This window comes from Panicum hallii, chromosome 2 (genome assembly GCF_002211085.1).
Source record: "Panicum hallii strain FIL2 chromosome 2, PHallii_v3.1, whole genome shotgun sequence".
Lineage (NCBI taxonomy): Eukaryota > Viridiplantae > Streptophyta > Magnoliopsida > Poales > Poaceae > Panicum > Panicum hallii.
Genome location: NC_038043.1, coordinates 41,513,252 through 41,533,395, shown reverse-complemented (window position 1 = coordinate 41,533,395; position 20,144 = coordinate 41,513,252). Strand labels below are relative to the sequence as shown.

Here is a 20,144-nt window from a genome sequence, read left to right as displayed (position 1 = left end):
TCACCACGTGACTGCACACAGAGTGAGAGAGCATAAAGTTTGTTTGTGGTTTTATATAGATCCAGGTAAAATTTATATTATCCGTATCTACGCACGGGCACTGTTGCTGGTTATTAAAAAAATTATTAGTTTAGTATGCATCGGGGAAGGCTGAATTCGATCCCATCCTTGCTCGCTAGCTATGGTTGAGACTCGAGAGATCGAGGCTAGCTACCCAGCTAGGTCGAGGCCCAGTCAGCATGCAGGGGCCGTCGTCGCGGCAGCTGGAAGTAGGTGTTGTAGCGGGGTCCGCGCGGGGGTCCGCGCGCATGTGCGCACATGTGCGCCATCCGTCCCGTCCCGTTGCCAGCCGGCGGCCGTCGCGACGGGCCGATCGCGCGACGTGCCAAAAACCGCGGGGACGCCGTCACCGGCCGTCACCCTCCTCCTCGTTCCGTCCACCGCCAAGCCACTGCTCGACGACGGGATCACGGCGCGGCACTTGAGTAGTTCTGTCCGCGGGCGCGGCGCCGCCGGGGCTTTGTTTGTTTGGTGGGTTGCAGCCGGCGTGCGTCGATTATTTCACAGGCCGGAGTATCGAAGGAGGTGGCCTGGAGGGCATTCAGGGTCGCCGGCCAGCGCCGGAAATAATTTGCTTTCATGGAGAGCATCGCACGGATGATGTTTCCTACCTACTCTCTCTAGGTTTGTTTAGGAGGGCTATTTCAAAACAATCTCACTGGTGAAGCCGAAGTTGGTGAAGAAAAAAAATAGTTTTAACTGATTTCTAATTTATTTTTACCTTAACTTACAAAACGGCTTCGCGCTATAGTATCTCGTTTTGCCCAATAGCCCCTCCCTCTCTCTCTCTCTCCATTTATCCATTTATGTGAAAACATACTAACATCTACAATCTCCGTCCTAAATTACAATTCATTTTAGCTTTTCTAAATACATATATTACATAGAAAAACTATATATTAAAAAAGCTAAAATGAATATAATTGTAATGTGGGATGGAGGGAGTACAATATCAAATAAATATATTTTTTTGCTAGTAACAAATAAATACATTCTCCATATATATATTTTATAATTTAGTAGCTAAAATGTATGTACGTTGCAACGGTCGAAGACTTCGTATGGATCACGACTGATTTTTTTCTGCGTTGAGAATTCTTCGATACGGGTATTTTCACATTCTCATTGTATTCGAGTTCGTTTATATTAAAATATAGTATAGTTGTTTAATTCTCACTGTATACGCTTCGGGTCCACCCGTTGGTGATATTTATTGCACCAAACCAAAATTTCTGGTGGAAATATTGCATGCTTCATAAATTTGATGTGTGGATATTTGTGAATCTTTCAATAAATTTTATCAAAACTAGAGAAGTTTTATTTGAGACATAGCTAAATCAGCTTAACGGAGGAAGTAAATATTGGTTAAAATTAGAATGATATGCATCGACTTTGGTGCATACACAACTTCAAAATTTTCTACAAGCAATATTCCACGTGGGCATCATCCCTTATTTCCTAGCCTTCTCTAACTCCCCCAAACCCATCTATCTATTAATACTACTTATAACTAATAGTCTCTTTTTATAAAATAGAGTTTTAAACCCCAGCCATATAAGCCATATAAGATGGCTTAAATCTATACACATGGAATTCAAACCGTAACCGTGCATGACTGCTAGCTCCACTCTACGATGAGCTAGCCAACCAGGCTAGAGTCCGCTTGCAAATACATAATAGTTTTATTGAGTTTATAATTTCCTTTTGTTTCAAAAAAAAGTTTATAATTTCTTTGAATTTACACTTTCTTCCATGGTTATCGTTTGGCCCTCTCACGGTCCGTTTCATGATATGGAGCAACCTCAACAAACTACGCAATACTCCAGTACCTAACGGTTGTCAGACCATTGCTCATGGTCATGGCTGACATCAACGCGATCTTCTTATAACCGAAATGTAGGGCAGGGCACCAGCATTGATGATCCACCCAGAATCCAGCGAACCTGGATACCATTGTAGTTGGTCCAACGCCCAAACAAAGGAGGAGGGAGGGGCAAAACAGGGATAAAAAGATCACGCAAGCTGCCCCGGTTCTTGGGCGATCCGGGGAGCTGTCAGACACGTGTGCGGGACAAGCCGGTGGTGGCGTCCACGCGCGGGGCCCACGGTACGCGACAAGCCCCAGCTCACCACCCCTTTTGCACCCAACCCCCTGCTAAAACCTACGTCTCCCCGGAAGAGGTCCTCCGGCCTCTATTTATTCCACCAGCTCATCGTCTCCCACGCACACCACACACGTCGTCGCCGCACGTACGATCTCGCTGTTGCCAGATACATGGAGGGGAGGCGGCGCTCGCCGTGCCACGGGCGGCGCCGGCGGCGTGCGGCGGAGACGACGCTGATGAGTCGGAAGGTGCGGGAGCTGCGGCGGCTGGTGCCCGGCGGCACGGCGGTGCCGGCCGACCGGTTGCTCCTCCGCACCGCCGACTACATCGTGCGACTCCGGGCGAGGATCGAGATCCTCAGGGTGCTCTCCGAGCTCGCCGCCGGGACGACGAATCATGGCTGCTGCCATGTCGACGGTGACGACGCCTCTAGGCTGTAGCTAGCTGTTGGGCTAGCTGGCCACGTACGGTGGTTTGTGTGTGTCGTACATATGCGTAGTGTCCGCGTATATATATGCATATATCATGGATAAATCTCAGTTTTGCCACATGTCAGTATGATTTTAGATATATGATATATTTGATTTCCTATAAATCGTTTCATTTTTCGTCTATATGTCAACTTGTTTGGCTTTTCCGTAGCTTTGCATCTTTGCAAGTTGGAATTAGTAGTGAGAATAAGATGGAAAATACACTAGTATTTATAACCATGGTCTGAAATACTTTTTTGTTTAAGGGCACACCACGGATTTTGCAGTTTTGCAAGCCATGAATGGTTGTTCTTTTACAAAATCAAAACACCTTTGATAATAAATAAATTTATTAGAACATTGATGGTAGTCATATCTGTCATAACGTAGGATATCTTGAATAAAAGTGTTATATACTGTAAAAAATTTGGAAAGAATCAAATAATTCTAATATTGTATTAAGAATCTATAAAAGTCTTTAGTTATTAGTAGCCAAATGTAAAAATAATTGATTTATAAAGAATAAACAATAATAGTTACAACCTTATTGTCGGAAGTAACAAATAAAAAAAATACATACATTGGCACATAATAACATTAAAATTTGGACAGTTGTAGTATATTTGAGCTTCAGTTTTATTCGCATGATGATATACGTGAGCTGGAAGCTGGCTGTATCCATAAACATACACATGCATCATTTTGCTTAGCTGGTGTTAACTAAAAGAGATAGCTAGCTAGGCGGTCCATTTTTATGATAATGGCTTCTTAATGCATGTTATGGACAGTCTCTTTTTGATGTTGCATTAAAAAAGTTAGTTCCTCATCTTTAAGTTAAACCTTTGATAAATTTGACATACTCATGTATGTAAAGTGTCATTATCCTGTCAACAATGACTTTTTTAACAAAATGTTTGTGAAATCCCTTCAGTTTGAAAACATGCGTACCTTAATCAACTTGCTAGTCTATGGCACCACCTGTACATGTATCCAAGAGAAGTTAGAGCTAAATTTACATGGTGCACCCCATGTTACAATAATTCTAGGCCAAAAGACATACACATATGCTCAAAATAAGATTATTACTACGAAACTGTTGATTTACCCTAGTGATTAAGTTCTACCATAACTCTGCTCCTATCTGTATTGACTGTAATTAGTAGAAGTACTAAAGAAATAACTATATATTTCACATTAGTACATAATCATCCAGTATAATCGATCCAAAGCCATTTGTACAAGTGGATTATAAACATTCACTAGCTCATCATTTATAAAAAAATCTGGTAACAGCAGTACAAATATATTTTTTATCACTGATTTAGAACAATAATGATGGTAAAACACTTTTGTAACCTCAGTTCTAAACTCAAACTTATGGTGAGAATAAATTTATACATTCGATTTATAACACACTTGTCAGGGATAGATCCGTCGGTGTTTTTACCGTCGGCCTACCTAGGGATACCCTAAGGTAGGTGTTTATTTGGTGAGGGATCGCCGGATCTGAAACTTGAAGGTGAACGCAAGGACACAAGACACAGATTTAGACAGGTTCGGGCCGCTTAGAGTTGCGTAATACCCTACGTCCTGCTTGGGGGTGTTGAATATTGCGCCCTGCGCTTGGGTGTTGAGCTGCCAGTAGGCGGCTCTCTGTTGGATCTCTCCCTCTTGGTAGCTCTAATTGCTCTTCTAGTTGCTCTGCCTATCTAGGTACCCCTGCCCTCCTTTATATATCCCAAGGGGCGGGATTTCTAGTAGGATTACAAGGTAGGAGTCCCAATTGGATTACAGCATATGAGTTCTAATAGGATTATAGCGGAATCCTAGTAGGAATCAGACTTCTTTTAGCTCTCGGGTAGCTTTCTTGCGGTACCCAGGGGATCTATCCCTGATAAGCCCCCGAGCTCTTCGTAGCTGAGTACTGCAGGCTCTTCGAGTACTTCTGAAGCAGTCTTCGACTTCTTTCGAAGCTCCGTCTTGAAATTCCTCTTCGAGTACTCTTTTAGCTGCATCGAAGCTATGAGGTGCTCATGCCCCGAATTCCTTCTTTTGCATTGGGTGCGATGAATAATCGCACTCCATATGGAGTAGCCCCCGAGCCTTAGGTTGAATCGAAGAATCAGGCTGAGGGTCAAATTAGTCTTGAGTCTTCTTTACTTACTCTTCGAGTACTTTCGAAAAAATAAGTAGTCGATGCCACGTATCCCACATCCCCCGAGCCTTGAATCCAAATCTAAACTTTGGAAAAAGGATCCAAGAATCGTGGCTTTGGTGTTACTCTTCGCCTTCTGCACAGTGAAACTCTTCGCCTCCCGCTGGTTTATTTAACCGCGTGGTGACTTAAGGTTTCTTCTGCACTCTCAGTCTTCATATGAGTCGTCTTCGAGTAGTTTTGCGGCATCCAGCCCCCGAGCTTACGAGCCAGGAGAGCCGAATGAGCCATGTCGAGTAGTGTGCATCGTCCAGCTCCCGAGCCTGAGAACTGGCGGAACCGTGATGGCACGCCTTGCTGCCTGAAGGGTTGTTGCCGAAGCTCGATCTGAAAAAAGACAATGCATACATTATATAGCATAATGCGAAGATACCGAGTACTACTCAGTAATAATGTGAAAAGGACACCAAAATTTATTCGGTGTGAAATTTGCTGTGTCAAGCTCTTTTTTTCTTAGGCCATTTAAATCTCCCGTGTAGTCCACCCTTTACATTCACTCGGTCCCAGTTTAGACTTCGCCCATAGCATGTATGAGTCGCTTAGGTCTTACGGCCTTTGCTCATATCATGTACGAGTCGCTTAGGTCATGACTAGGGACTCGAGGTTTCACGGATTAAGGCATTTGCTACTCGAGTAGATTAGCGACCGTTAAGAGGAGACAGCGAGCGGAAAGTAGTCGCCATGCGACAAATAGGATGCGCTGCGCGCAAAAGCAATCGACAAAGTGTAGCTCTGGAGGGTTTCATTGCCCATCGAGAGTAGTACACGGATAAGCAGTCGACGAAGTGTAGCTCTGGAGGGTTTCATTGCCCATCGAGAGTAGTACACAGACAGGTAGCCGATCATGGTGTAGCCCCCGAGGGTTTCATACCCGTCGAGAGGCATACACCAAAAGGTAGCCGATCTTGTGAAGAACAAGTCGGAAAAGGTATAAGTTACTTAGCTTGATTCGTGGACGAATGTCGACGAAGCCGTGGAGCTCGTGGATGGAGCTGCGACGGTTTGTTGATGAAGCTCGACTAGTCAGAGTCGATTCTGACTAGTTTTCAAGTCGAAACGAGTAGTTGATGTAGTCGTTGCTGTGAGGCTCGCCCTCGACTAGTTTCTAGTCGAGACGAGTAGTCGAAGTAGTCGTCGGCGGGCCGCCGAGCCTTCTCGCGAGGTCGAAGTAGTCGAACTCGTCGTTGCTGCACACGGACATTGCGGCACAAGCCGAAGTTAAACCGGGTCATCGAGGTCGGCGGCCATGGTGCATCAACGCTGCAGCGCGAGGTGAAGTCAAGCCAAGTAGTCGAGGTCGATGTAGCCGTTTGCTGAAGGATCCGAACTCGAACTCGATGAATCGATCCGCCGATGCATATGCATGAAGTAGCAATCCGCCGCCTTGAGTGGATTAATGTTGATGAAGAGGTCCTTCAAATTCGCCCAATGATCGCGACGATCGGCCCCACGGTGGGCGCCAGCTGTCGGTGTTTTTACCGTCGGCCTACCTAGGGATACCCTAAGGTAGGTGTTTATTTGGTGAGGAATCGCCGGATCTGGAACTTGAAGGTGAACGCAAGAACACAAGACACAGATTTAGATAGGTTCGGTCCGCTTAGAGTTGCGTAATACCCTACGTCCTGCTTGGGGGTGTTGAATATTGCGCCCTGCGCTTGGGTGTTAAGCTGCCAGTAGGCGGCTCTCTGTTGGATCTCTCCCTCTTGGTGGCTCTAATTGCTCTTCTAGTTGCTCTGCCTATCTAGGTACCCCTGCCCTCCTTTATATATTCCAGGGGGCGGGATTCCTAATAGAATTACAAGGTAGGAGTCCCAATTGGATTACAGCATATGAGTCCTAATAGGATTACAGCGGAATCCTAGTAGGAATCAGACTTCTTTTAGCTCTCGGGTAGCTTTCTTGCGGTACCTAGGGGATCTATCCCTGACATGATCCCCTGGGTACCGCAAGGAAGCTACCCGTGAGGAAAAATAAGTCTGATTCCTAGTAAGATTCCACTGTAATCCTATTAGGACTCATACCTTTTAATCCTACTAGGACTCTTACTTTGTAATCCTACTAGGAACCCCATCCCCTAGGATATATAAAGGAGGGCAGGGATACCTAGATAGGCAGAGAACCAACAGAGAGGAGCCAATAGGCAACTCAACGCCCAAGCGCAGAGCGCAATATACAACACCCCGAAACAGGACGTAGGGTATTACGCTACTCTAGCGGTCCGAATCTGTCTAAATTTGTGTCTTGTGTCCTTGCGTTCACCTTCAAGTTCCAGATGTGGTGATCCCTCACCAAATAATCACCTACCTTAGTGTATTCCTAGGTAGTCTGACGGTAAAAACACCGATAGCTGGCGCCCACCGTGGGGCCGATCGTCGCGATCATTGGGCGAATTTGAAGGACCTCTTCATCAACATCAATCCACTCAAGGTGGCGGATTGCTACTTCGTACATATGCATCGGCGGATCGATTCATCGAGTTCGAGATCGGATCCTTCAGCAAACGGCTACATCGACCTCGACTACTCGGCTCGACTTCACCTCGCGCTGCAACGTCGATGCACCACGGCCGCCGATGCACTTCGACGACCCGGTTCAGCTTCAGCTTGTGCCGCAATGTCCGCGCGCAGCAGCGACGAGTTCGACTACTTCAACTTCGCTAGGAGGCTCGGTGGCCCGCCAGCGACTACTTTGACTTCGCGAGAAGGCTCGGCGGCCCGCCGGTGATCACTTTGACTTCGCGAAGACGATCGGCGGTCCGCCGATGACTACTTTGACTACTCGTCTCGACTATAAACCAGTCGAGGGCGAGCCTCACAGCAATGACTACATCAACTACTCGTCTCGACTTGAAAACTAGTCGGAATCGACTCCGACTAGTCGAGCTTCATCAACAAACCGTCGCAGCTCCATCAACAAGCTTCACGGCTTCGTCGACATTCGTCCACGAATCAAGCTAAGTGTCTTATACCTTTTCTGACTTGTTCTTCACAAGATCGGCTACTTTTTTGGGTACGCCTCTCGACGGGCATGAAACCCTCAGGGGCTACACCATGATCGACTACTTATCCGTGTACAACTCTCGATGGGCACAGAAACCCTCCAGAGCTACACTTTGTCGACTACTTTTTGTGCAACGCGCATTCATTCTGTCGTAATGTCGACTACTTTTGCGCACTGCGCATCCTCTTTGTCGCATGACAACAACTTTCTGCTCGTTGTCTCCTCTTAATGGTTGCTAATCTACTCGAGTTTCAAATGACTTAATCCGTGAAACCTCGAGTCTCCAGTCATGACCTAAGCGACTCGTCCTGTATGAGCGAAGGCTAGAGACCTAAGCGACTCGTACATGATATGAGCAAAGGCTATAGACCTAAGAGACTTGTACATGCTATGGGCGAAGGCTAAACTGGGACCGGGTAAACGTAAAGGGTGGACTATTCGGGAGATTTAAATGACCTAAAAAAGAGCTCGACACAGCAATTTTTACACCGAATAAATTTTGATGTCTTCTCATTATTACTGAGTACTACTCGGTATCTTCGCATTATGCTATATAATGTATGCATTGTCTTTTTTCAGATCAAGTTTCGGCAACAACCCTCCAGGCAGCACGGCGTGCCATCACAGTTCCGCTAGTTCCCAGGCTCGGGGGCTGAGCAATGCACACTACTCGACATGGCTCCTTCGGCTCTCCTGGCTCGTAAGCTCGAGGGCTGGACGTCGCAAAACTACTCGAAGACGACTCATATGAAGACTGAGAGTGCAGAAGAAACCCTAAGTCACCGCGCGGTTAAATAAACTAGCGGGAGGCTCAATTTCACTATGCAGAAGGTGAAGAGTTTTTTCTGAGGATTTCAGAGTAACACCAATGCCATGATTCTTGGATCCTTTTTCCGAACCTAAGGGTTTTGGATTCAAGGCTCAGGGACAGCAGGATACGTGTCATCGACTATTTATTTTTTCGAATATACTCGAAGGATAAGAAAAGAAGATTTAAAACTAATTTGACCATCAGCTTGATTCTTCGATTTAACCTAAGCCTTGGGGCTACTCCATATGGAGTGCGATTTTCCATCGCACACCATACAAAAGAAGACTTGAAGCTATTCGGGGCATGAGCACCTCACAACCTCGATGCAACCAAGGAAGTACTCGAAGAAGACCTTTAAGATGGAGTTTCAGAAGAAGCCGAAGATTACTTCAGAAGTACTCGAAATATCTGCAGTACTCGGCTATGAAGAGCTGGGGGATTGTCAGGGATAGATCCCCTGGGTACCGCAAGGAAGCTACCCGTGGGGGAAAAGAAGTCTGATTCCTAATAGGATTCCACTGTAATCCTATTAGGACTCATACCTTGTAATACTATTAGGACTTCTACTTTGTAATCCTACTAAGAACCCCGTCCCGTGGAATATATAAAGAAGGGTAGGGATACCTAGATAGGCAGAGAACCAACAGAGAGCAGCCAATAGGCAACTCAACACCCAAGCGCAGGGCGCAATATACAACGCCCCAAAATAGGACGTAGGGTATTACGCTACTGTAGTGGTCCGAACCTGTCTAAATTTGTATCTTCTGTTCTTGCGTTCACCTTCAAGTTCCAGATCCGGCGATCTCTCACCAAATAATCACCTACCTTAGGGTATCTCTAGGTAGGCCGACGGTAAAAACACCGACAACATTGAGTACACAAAGACTTCTTTACCATCAATTGCCATTGTAATTGTATTTTGTAGGTTGTAGCACCCCTTGATTGTAATTGCATAGTCATTAATTCATCACAAATTTTGTTTGATTGTAACATTACATCACAAGAATTACATGTTGCATATTATCAGGGATCACCACCATGTATAAGTTTAGTTACACATCTCAAGTGCAAGTGCACATCAAAAAGTTCATCACAATATTCCTATATCATATTGTCAAAATAGTGCAGATGACAAATTTCTAGATCTACATCTAGTCTTGATGGTTCATATTAACAATATCAACTCCATATATCTCTCCACAGGGATAAGTGCATTTATGAGCATATTTGGCAAGGAAAAAATCTAATGGAATTCCATTAATGGAGAAATTTCCACATGATGTCGGTGTTTTATCGGCAAGCCTACCTAGGTATACCCTAAGTTAATAGAATTGTAGGCAGAGCGTTGTTGAGATTAAGAACTCGAAGGTGTAAGCAACACAAGGTTTAGACAGGTTCGGACCACGATATGTGTAATACCATACGTCCTATATGGTGGTTTGTATTACCTTGGATGTAAATTGGTGTGATGATTGTTGGAGGGGGTTCCTGCCCACCCTTATATAGTCTGGGGCATAGGGTTACATGAAATTTTAGCCCGATACTGGCTTAAGAGTCCTACCCGAGTACTACTCAGGTAGTTTTCTTCTGTTCTGACTAGTCCTACTCGCATACAAGTAGTTACAACAGATATAAGGTATGGAACATGCCCATCCCTTATTCCAGAATATTCTATGCTATGTTCGCAGTCCCGTAGCCCCGGGTCTGGCAAGCCTCGAGCTTTATGTAGCCGAGTACTCGAGTTCTTCTGAAAGTTTGTCTTGGAGGTGTCTTCCAAGTACTTCATTGGCTGCTTCGAGGTTGTGAGGTGCTCACGCCCCGAGTAGTTTTAAGTATTCTTTTATATAGGGTGCGATGAAAATCGCACGCCATATGGAGTAGTTCCCAAGTCTTAGGTTGAATCGAAGATCAGGCTGAGGATCAATTAGTCTTGAATCTTCTTTCCTTATCTTCCAAAGAATTTAAAAAATAAGCCATCCATGACACGTATTCCGCAGTCCCCAAGCCTTAAATCCAAATCCTAAAAAAAATTGGAAAAAAGATCCAAATGAACGTGACATACGTTGCAGTGTATGTTATATATTTGTGATGATGATAAAAATAGGAGAATTTGGAGTGAAATTTGAAAAGCTCCTTTTTTGGAATAAAATCACTAAAAAATAGTTAATCAAATAACTTCCCCAAAATTATCCTAAATTACATCTCAAAATAAGTTATTTTGTATAAAAACTCTTCAATTTCTGCACAGTAAAACTAGATTCTCCACTGGTTATTTAACTACGCAGTGACTTAGGGTTAACTTACCCTTTTAGTCATTCCCACACAGTGAGAACCTTTAATCTTGCAGTCATCGTCGCCACTACTGATTCAGATCTAGGTCTAGCCCAATTCCATCTTCTCCTTTCTTCCATCATGTAGCCGCATTTGATCTGCATCCTCCTTGCTTGCATCTCGCACCCTCTCCTTAAGCCCCCGAGCGCATGCAAGAGAAGTGACTCGTTACTTCAAGGATGGCTGGCAGGAAGGGCTCCGCCAAGTCGAAGGGAAAATATTCCAAGGCTGCCGCTACCGCAGGTGACGGATGGAGAGCGAGTAAGAGTTCTGAGGTCGACATCAAGGCACTTGTAGATGAGAACCTCCTTCAGCCTAAGAAAATTATCTAGTAGCGCGCCGCCACTGGTGATAAAAGACTGTATGAAGAGGCTGAAGAAGTAGTTTTATTTCAGTATTTTGTTGAACACGGTCTAGCCCTTCCGAATTCTATTTTTTCCGAAGCCTTCTTTTCTATTATGGCATTCAGCTTCATCACCTTAACCCTAACTCTATTCTCCACATTTCTATTTTTGTTCATTTCTATGAGGCCTTCTTGGGGATAGAACCCCACTTCGACCTCTTCTGCTACCTCTTCCATCCCACCACAGCCCGACGAGAGTACCATGTATGAAGTTAGTGGTGCCGGGTTCCAATTGAGGCAGGGGATTGAAAAGAAGTACATCCCCTACAAATTCCCGACTAGTTTGTCTAGGTGGAGGGAGCGGTGGTTCTACATTGGAAACCATCAGTCCTCACTCTCCGAAAAGACCGCCGAGGCACTCAAGATCCACGACGAGTGGACAATGCCATGCTGTGACATGAGCCAAATCCAGGATGTGCTCGAAATGATTAAGAAGCACAGAGATGCACGAGTTACTCGGGTATCGGTGATGTACACATGGCTGGGCAGGCGGATCCAGCCTCTGCAGAAGCATGCATGCTTTAGCTTCGAGTACCTTGGTGTCTTAGATCCATCTCGCTTTTCTGCTGAGCATATTGAAAAAGTTGATGCCTTGCTGCGAATAAGCTAGGTGCAAATAGGCACTGAAACTGTCCCATATGTGCCGACCCTTTATTCGGCGAAGAATCCTTCGATATTGGTAGCAGTAAGTAGTCGTGTATTTCTGTCGAGTACTTCTGGTGTCCTTTATTGTAATTTGGTACTGACATATCTTAAAATCCTATTGCAGGATGATATTAATGTATATAGGAGTATGCCTCCGATGCCGGACATTGAACGTCCAAGCCACCTGATGCCGTCTCGACCCCCTGTTGTTTCTATAAGTGAGGAGGACAGCGAGAGCACTGATGATGCCCACACCTTGGCAGATGTGATGAAGGGCAAGAAGGTGAAGACCTCCCAGGAGGGCCAAAGCTCTACAAGTGGTGATTCTTTGTCTAGTCACCCGAAGGGGTTGAGGGCCGCCACCCGAAAATGCAAGGGTAGTGTTGTATCGAGTGGTAATGAGGATGAAACACCAAGGTAAGTACCTGACTTGGTCTCGCGAGTGCTTTTTATTGTCTGTTGTTGATGGTCTTTATTGAATTTTCTCCTTTTTCTTGATTCTTCAATCCTAGCTCCCCGAACCCAAAGCATACCAAGCTGAGGGTCGAGGAAGCTGTCAGGGGTAATATTGTGAAGGAGCAAGATGTATCCTCTGTCACAGTGGACCCATCAACAGGTACTGCTGCAACGACGCTGGGACAAGCACTACCCTTGATGACCGTCGCTATTGCCTCACCGTGGCAAACTCTGCCTGCGGCTGGCAAGTCAGCGGCGATAGGTGCTTTAGATGCTGCTTCAGCGTCTAAAGCACTAAAATAGAAGAAATTGCATGTAAAGAAATCCGCATCGTAAGTGTCCAAGTACTTTTGCGCTTGTATAGTTGTAGGTTCCTTGTAAGCACTCTTATTGTTGTTTCTTTTTGTAGGCCAGCCTCTACTCCGAGCTTGGAACAACCTGGCGATGCCTCGGTGACTCTAGCCCTGAAAGGATCTTGGTGATGCATAGAAGCGGGCGGGGGGTGAATAGGCGTAACTGTAAAATCTGAAAAATTCTTCGTAGCAATTAAATCTATCGGAACTTCCAACACTGGACCGGAACTACTAACAAAAGGAAAGTTCTTATACGAAATTCAAAATTAAACTTGAAATGCAAAAGCTGCGCAATGGTACTAGGAGACTTCTGCAGGTGATTTTTGCAAGCACAACAACTCGAGTACGTAGATCGGCACAAAATAAACTCTAGGTCAATAAGAACTAAATAAATGCAATAAGCAAAAGATACAAAAGATTTGTTCCCAAAGTTCACTCCCGCTAAGGAAGCTACTTCTCTGTTGAGGAGCTCACAAAGAGCCAGATCTTCTACTAACCCTTTACCTCATCAATCAACCACAAAGGAGGGTTGAGTCACTTACTATAAAATTCACAAGGGATAGGATACTACAAACTTCCCAGGAAGCACACATATGAGAGGACGCTTCTCGGACGACACCAAACCATCTAGAAGAAAGCTTCAAGAGTAACAAACGCAAATCGAAGGATGAAGTTGCTTCAAGTGCTCTTGAGATGAACTTGGCTGCCCTCTCACTTAAATGGTGGAGTCTCGAACCTCAATCTTGCTCTCACCCAAGCCCCAGTTCAAATCAACTAAAGGACTAGCTCAAGAAGGGATTGGGGAGGACTAGTAATTTGCTGTGTCGAGCTCTTTTTTTCTTAGACCATTTAAATCTCCCGTGTAGTCCACCCTTTACGTTCACTCGGTCCCAGTTTAGACTTCGCCCATAGCATATACGAGTCGCTTAGGTCTTACGGCCTTCGCTCATATCATGTACGAGTCACTTAGGTCTCCTGCCTTCGCTCATACAGGACGGGTCACTTAGGTCATGATTAGGGACTCGAGGTTTCACGGATTAAGGCATTTGCTACTCGAGTAGATTAGCGACCGTTAAGAGGAGACAACGAGCGAAAAGTAGTCGCCATGCGACAAATAGGATGCGCTGCGCGCAAAAGCAATCGACAAAGTGTAGCTCTGGAGGGTTTCATTGCCCATCGAGAGTAGTACACGGATAAGCAGTCGACGAAGTGTAGCTCTGGAGGGTTTCATTGCCCATCGAGAGTAGTACACAGACAGGTAGCCGATCATGGTGTAGCCCCGAGGGTTTCATACCCGTCGAGAGGCATACACCAAAAGGTAGCCGATCTTGTGAAGAACAAGTCGGAAAAGGTATAAGTTACTTAGCTTGATTCGTGGACGAATGTCGACGAAGCCGTGGAGCTCGTGGATGGAGCTGCGACGGTTTGTTGATGAAGCTCGACTAGTCAGAGTCGATTCTGACTAGTTTTCAAGTCGAAACGAGTAGTTGATGTAGTCGTTGCTGTGAGGCTCGCCCTCGACTAGTTTCTAGTCGAGACGAGTAGTCGAAGTAGTCGTCGGCGGGCCGCCGAGCCTTCTCGCGAGGTCGAAGTAGTCGAACTCGTCGTTGCTGCACACGGACATTGCGGCACAAGCCGAAGTTGAACCGGGTCATCGAGGTCGGCGGCCGTGGTGCATCAACGCTGCAGCGCGAGGTGAAGTCGAGCCGAGTAGTCGAGGTCGATGTAGCCGTTTGCTGAAGGATCCGAACTCGAACTCGATGAATTGATCCGCCGATGCATATGCATGAAGTAGTAATCCGCCGCCTTGAGTGGATTAATGTTGATGAAGAGGTCCTTCAAATTCGCCCAATGATCGCGACGATCGGCCCCACGGTGGGCGCCAGCTGTCGGTGTTTTTACCGTCGGCCTACCTAGGGATACCCTAAGGTAGGTGTTTATTTAGTGAGGGATCGCCGGATCTGGAACTTGAAGGTGAACGCAAGGACACAAGACACAGATTTAGATAGGTTCGGGCCGCTTAGAGTTGCGTAATACCCTACGTCCTGCTTGGGGGTGTTGAATATTGCGCCCTGCGCTTGGGTGTTGAGCTGCCAGTAGGCGGCTCTCTGTTGGATCTCTCCCTCTTGGTGGCTCTAATTGTTCTTCTAGTTGCTCTGCCTATCTAGGTACCCCTGCCCTCCTTTATATATCCCAGGGGGCGGGATTCCTAATAGAATTACAAGGTAGGAGTCCCAATTGTATTACAACATATGAGTCCTAATAGGATTACAGCGGAATCCTAGTAGGAATCAGACTTCTTTTAGCTCTCGGGTAGCTTTCTTGCGGTACCCAGGGGATCTATCACTGACAGAGGGGGGCTGAGGGGTATAAATACCCGAGTCCCAAAAACTAGCCGTTAGTGTACTGGTTAAGTGATTGTCGGAACTTCCGACATAGGGTCGGAACTTCCCACCCAGCAAAAATCAGCTGGCTGAGAACCCCCAGTCGGAAGATACAGGGAACTTCCGACAGGTGTCGGAACTTCCAACACAGGGTCGGAACTTCCGACCCACACTGAAACAATCAAAAAACAAGGTGCACAAGTGTGTGATTCTATATCTCTCCTTGATAGTTAGCATCTCAAATAAGCACTTTGACACCTTCATGCTATCCATTCGCATCTCTCTTAATAGTACGGTGTTTTCTATACTCAAATTGAAAATAGAAAATATTAAAAATCTTCTTCTAAGCCCAACACCATCATTTAAGCAAATTTGGCGTCTTTTCTTGGTCTTTTTCATTTCATTGAATTTTAACCTATCCATAACATGATTAACTCATTAGCTCCTTAATTTTGTATATCATCAACAACAAAACTCACTTAGGGGGCCAAATGCACTTTCAATCTCCCCCTATTTGTTGATTGATGACAATAAGTGGGACCCACCTGTTTCTTTTCTTTTTCCTTTTTCCTTTTTTCTTTTACTTCCTCTTTCTTTCCCATGTTCCCTCGCGTCCCTTCATCGTGACTCTTCCGCCCGCACCTCCCTCCACGCCGTTGCCGTTCCCGTCCTCGCCGCCCGCAGCCGCCCACCGGAGGGAGCAAGAGAGCCAGGCCTGCGTCAGATTGGATCTGCTCGGGGCGGGCTCGACCTCCCCCAAATCGCCACGAGGAGATGGTGCTCGATGAGGCTCTGATGTGCCGAGCTCGGGCTCCAAGAAATCTCTGCGCTTGGAGGACGGAGGTGCATGGACGGCTAGCGAGGTCTTGGCGGGATGGGGTGGCAGAGCTTCAAGAGGTCACGCCCAGGCTGGGGTAGCACGGATCTGGGCCGGTGGCGTGATTTGGGGACGGCACCGCTCGAGCCCGAGCAGCGGCGCCAGGGAGGAGGGGAACGACGGGTCCAGTCGGCACCGTCATCTGCGAGATCTAGGCGTGAATCAATTATGAGACCACCGCGCGCCTCATGGCCGCGCTGCGGCGGCCCGATGACGGTGGGGCGGGCGTCGCCCACGCGGTCCTAGCGGAGCTCGAGGAGCGACTGCTATCCGTCGCCCAGTTCTACTCGCGGCTCGAGAACATCCGCAAGGGGGAGAAGCTGCTCTTCGCAAATCGTTGGCAGGTTTGGTGAATTGGAGTAGCAAACAAAATCGAAGCGGGAAGGAATCAATCTTCTCCTTTTCTTCTCCTTCCAATTTTTTTCCTTTGCAGAAACAAATTCAGGTGGCTGATCTACTTCTGGAGTACAAGAGCTTGAGAATTGGGCGTAGATTGATGTTCTTGCTTGAGAAGTGGCGTGATTCACCCCGTGGATTGAGAGATTTCAGTATTTGCTTTGGCGTGTGAACAGAGAGGGGAGATTGAGGAGGCAACGGCTCACCGCAAGAACGAAGAGGTGATGCCACTTAAGTAGCACAGGCAACCAAACGCAATCATAAACAAATCAGGCTTATCCAAGTCACGTAACCAAACAAATATCATTGCATATCTGAACCCAGGCTTGAACTAGCCAGGCTAGATTTATCCAGCAACCAAACAGACCCGAGATTCGGTAATACATTGACATCTTACATGACAGGCCCGCAAACACTCACGAGAAATCAAAATTTGCATTCTCACAAAATTTATATACAGCAGATTCATTGATTCATAAGGATTCAGTTCCAATGTACAAGAATAGCACGCACACGCATCACACACTGAAGAATCGCGCAACTGCAGCTCTGCGCAGACTATATACACTGCAAGAACACTATCTACAGGCAGTGGAATTCGAGGTCCACAAGCAAGTGGGAAAAATTGACAATGGAATAGCGTTCATCTCTACATGTTATCAATCAAATGTTAGCACTCAGCACATATCAGACGATGGCAAAATCTTTTTTTCAATGACGCACAGCTTGTCTTGTTCAGCAGTCGCCTTGCATTGCAAGAGTAGAATAGCCTTGGAACCTCAGGAAGGACATACCCATTCAGTGCTGCTTCAGAATCCCACTGCTCACCGTTTTTCTTTTCGGTTTTGCTTCTTTTTTTGGGTTTTTGATGTCTTCCTTCATCGATACATTCTGCGTCTAGGACAAACATAGTAGAACAAAACGGAGCAATACTATTTAGTATTTACACGTAGCTAGGAGAAGCCTGAGTTATCAGTTCTGGAGAGAAGAAAGCCACTGCTCTACAAAATTCTTTCCATCTGCAAATTCAAGGAAAGAAGAATATTAGAACATGCACCGCAGTCATGTTAGGCTTAGCAATGCTCTCTGATCAATATTCTGAACTAAAGGACAAAAATGTGATTATTTTGAAAACATTAAATACTAGGTGTGATTATTTCTGTTATGATGAAAAACCCTTTTTCACAATCTAATTCAATGGCATGCGACTTAAGATAGCTTGAGAAGGCAACTGAATGCTATCAATCAGATTGAACAGTAAGGGGGAATAAGGTAAGACTGTAGGAGTGTAGGACTACCGAACATATACTGAATGATTCCACTGAACCGTAGGACTGAGGTACATAGGACAAAAATATGGAATAACTGAGCTACTCTAACTAAAAGGTCACAGATTATTGAGTAACTTTTAAAACCAAAAGTAAACGACAAGTCTTAGTGTACCAAACTGTTGAGTACAAGACGAACTTTATAAACAAACCAAAACTAGATTGCAAGACAATAGTACAAAGTAAGCCACCAAACCCATGAATCAATAGCACCAATCATGGAAATGGGATATGACTAGTAGGCCAATCTACTCCCACAAATGCGATAGAACTACTCCGAGCAGCTCATTACTGAACCAAATAATCAAAGAACATTACATATTCACATACAAAGCAATCATTGGGGGAATAACTCTAGCTGCCTTCTAGCATCTGACCACAAATTTCTATCAGAAAAGGGGGAAAGAAAGCCAATCTACCTGCTAAAGACATTAGCTCCTTTTCCTATTATACTTTATGTTATGTCAGCTTAACAAACTGAAATTATTGCCAAAACATGAATTTGTAACTGAAAAGTGCCGAATTCAGGCAGTTTATGTCAGCTTGTGAACAGAAAACTGAACTATTCAGAGTACATAAGTAGCACACAAGAATCAACCAGGTCTCATGATTCTTTCCTAATTCTACAGTAGACTGTATGCGTGCTATTGCTACGTGATTTCCTCCCAATCCGAAACAACTACAGAACTGAATCTTTCCATAAACATAAGCAATTAAATTGAATTCACATAACTAAAATAGCACGACTAAATCCTTTCATAAATGTAACTAAAATAGCATGGCCGCTTGTGAACTTTGAAGAAAGCACATTGAATTCACATATCAGATCAGCATGCTCACCAGAGAGGCCACCGTCGGCCAGGGCTCCGGTGCCAAGAAACCTGCCCTCGCGCCTCTCAGGCTGCTCTTGGCGACCATGGCGGTAGCACGGAACGAGGACGGCGAAGCAGTTCTCGGGATCGCCGTCCGTCTGCAGCTCCGGCGCCTGGGGCTCGAGCCAGCCGATGGACCAGTCGGAGTCGTCAGAGTCCGACCCAGACAGGCACCCGCCGCCGTCGGACGGCACGATGACCATGTCGTACTCCCTGTCGACCCTGGGCTCCCCGCGGCTGCGGCGCCGGTTCCTGGCCCTCCTCGACCGCGTGCGGCGGCCGGCCGCGCCGCCGCCGGCGGTGTAGAACGTGACGGTGTCGGGCTCCCGGAAACCGGAGGGGAAGTCCGGGAAGGAGGAGCTCGTGAGCGCCGTGCCCGGGAGCTCGTGGGTGGCCACCCGGGGGGCGGCGCCCCCCGGCCACAGCCATTGCGTGAAGCGGCTCAACGCCATGGACATGGCGCAAAAAGAAAAATCCTTGCTTCACGCGAGAAAAAGGCTCGGGGGCCTCCCGATGAGACCAAAAATCGCGGCGAAATCAAGCAAAATTCGGCGTTCACTTGGATCTGCCGGGTCGAAAACCTAAATCAACAAATAATATCTCAGATAAAAACCCAATTTTTTCACACGGGTAAATCCAAGGGAAAGCTTTTGGCCAGAGTAAGCAGGAAAATTACTTCTTTAGAAGCCAATAACAAAAATCCGGGCCCAATTGGGAAAGTTTCTTCCTTCAGAGTTCAAGTTCACTGGATTGATGAATGATGAGTAGCACAACCGAAAAAAATGGCTCTTTGTGGGCAAAAATCTCTAATCGGGTGCGAAATTAAGCGCGTCACCAACCTATCAAATCTTCATGTGGCGAACAGGGAATCCAACCAAAATCATTGCTCCCAACACACAAACAAAAACGAAAATCTACCCAAATTGGCTCCCGCTTAAAAACTCCGACCAAAATTGAACACCAAAAACACAAAATCCACGAGGATAACAACTTGCAGCCCTCGAAATTCACCAAAAAAAACAACCTTGCCTGCTCAAATTCGAGGCCTCTCCGCTCGTAAGATCAGAACTACCCCCTCCTCCCGACTCGTGAACAGCTAATCGCTCTCCTCCATGCCCTCCCCGCTCGAACCCTCCTCCTCTCGCACGCACGCGGCCCACTCCACCTCCAACTCCGAGCAACGCAACCACCCAAATCGACGGTGTCAGATTAGAGAGGAGAGAGCTCCGCGGCCGCACGGCCGCATAAATAACCGCCCCGTCCCCTCCGCGGACGGCCGAGATCGTGGTGACGCGACAGGGACAGGAATCCAGACCGTCCGCGCCGCCGGGGCCCCACCCAGGCCAATCGTCCTCGCCGCGGGCGCGCTGACGTGTCGCGCGCCGGAGGGCCCTGCGTGCGGGGCAAGCCCTCGCTTTCGTGAGCTCCGGGGACACTT

General features: G+C 46.5%; 1 protein-coding gene and 1 long non-coding RNA gene across 3 annotated transcripts; one reads left to right on the top strand and one right to left on the bottom strand.

Moving 5' to 3' along the window:
- Positions 1 to 12,174: 12,174 nt before the first annotated feature.
- Positions 12,175 to 13,052, top strand: LOC112881554. Its single transcript, XR_003226492.1, has 3 exons — positions 12,175 to 12,457; positions 12,553 to 12,828; positions 12,906 to 13,052. It is a non-coding gene; the product is annotated as an uncharacterized LOC112881554 (long non-coding RNA).
- Positions 13,053 to 16,938: 3,886 nt separating this feature from the next.
- LOC112881552 lies at positions 16,939 to 19,908 on the bottom strand. Of its 2 annotated transcripts, XM_025946297.1 has the most exons (3): positions 19,383 to 19,908; positions 18,675 to 19,287; positions 16,939 to 17,525 (listed from the first exon to the last, which is right to left on the bottom strand). In XM_025946297.1, exons 2-3 carry the CDS (start codon positions 19,162 to 19,164, stop codon positions 17,479 to 17,481), a joined length of 537 nt encoding a protein of 178 aa, XP_025802082.1. In that variant the 5' UTR covers positions 19,165 to 19,287; positions 19,383 to 19,908; the 3' UTR covers positions 16,939 to 17,478. The 2 variants fall into 2 exon arrangements, with proteins under 2 accessions (XP_025802082.1, XP_025802081.1); XM_025946296.1 differs by having other exon boundaries at positions 18,675 to 19,908.
- Positions 19,909 to 20,144: the final 236 nt, after the last annotated feature.

Excerpts from the sequence above, each read along its gene's own strand:
- LOC112881552 (XM_025946296.1), bottom strand. The coding sequence starts at position 19,164 with ATGTCCATGGCGTTGAGCCGCTTCACGCAATGGCTGTGGCCGGGGGGC. Across the intron at positions 17,526-18,674 it reads GGCCGACGGTGGCCTCTCTG|ATGGAAAGAATTTTGTAGAG; the intron begins GTGAGCATGCTG and ends TTGAATTTGCAG.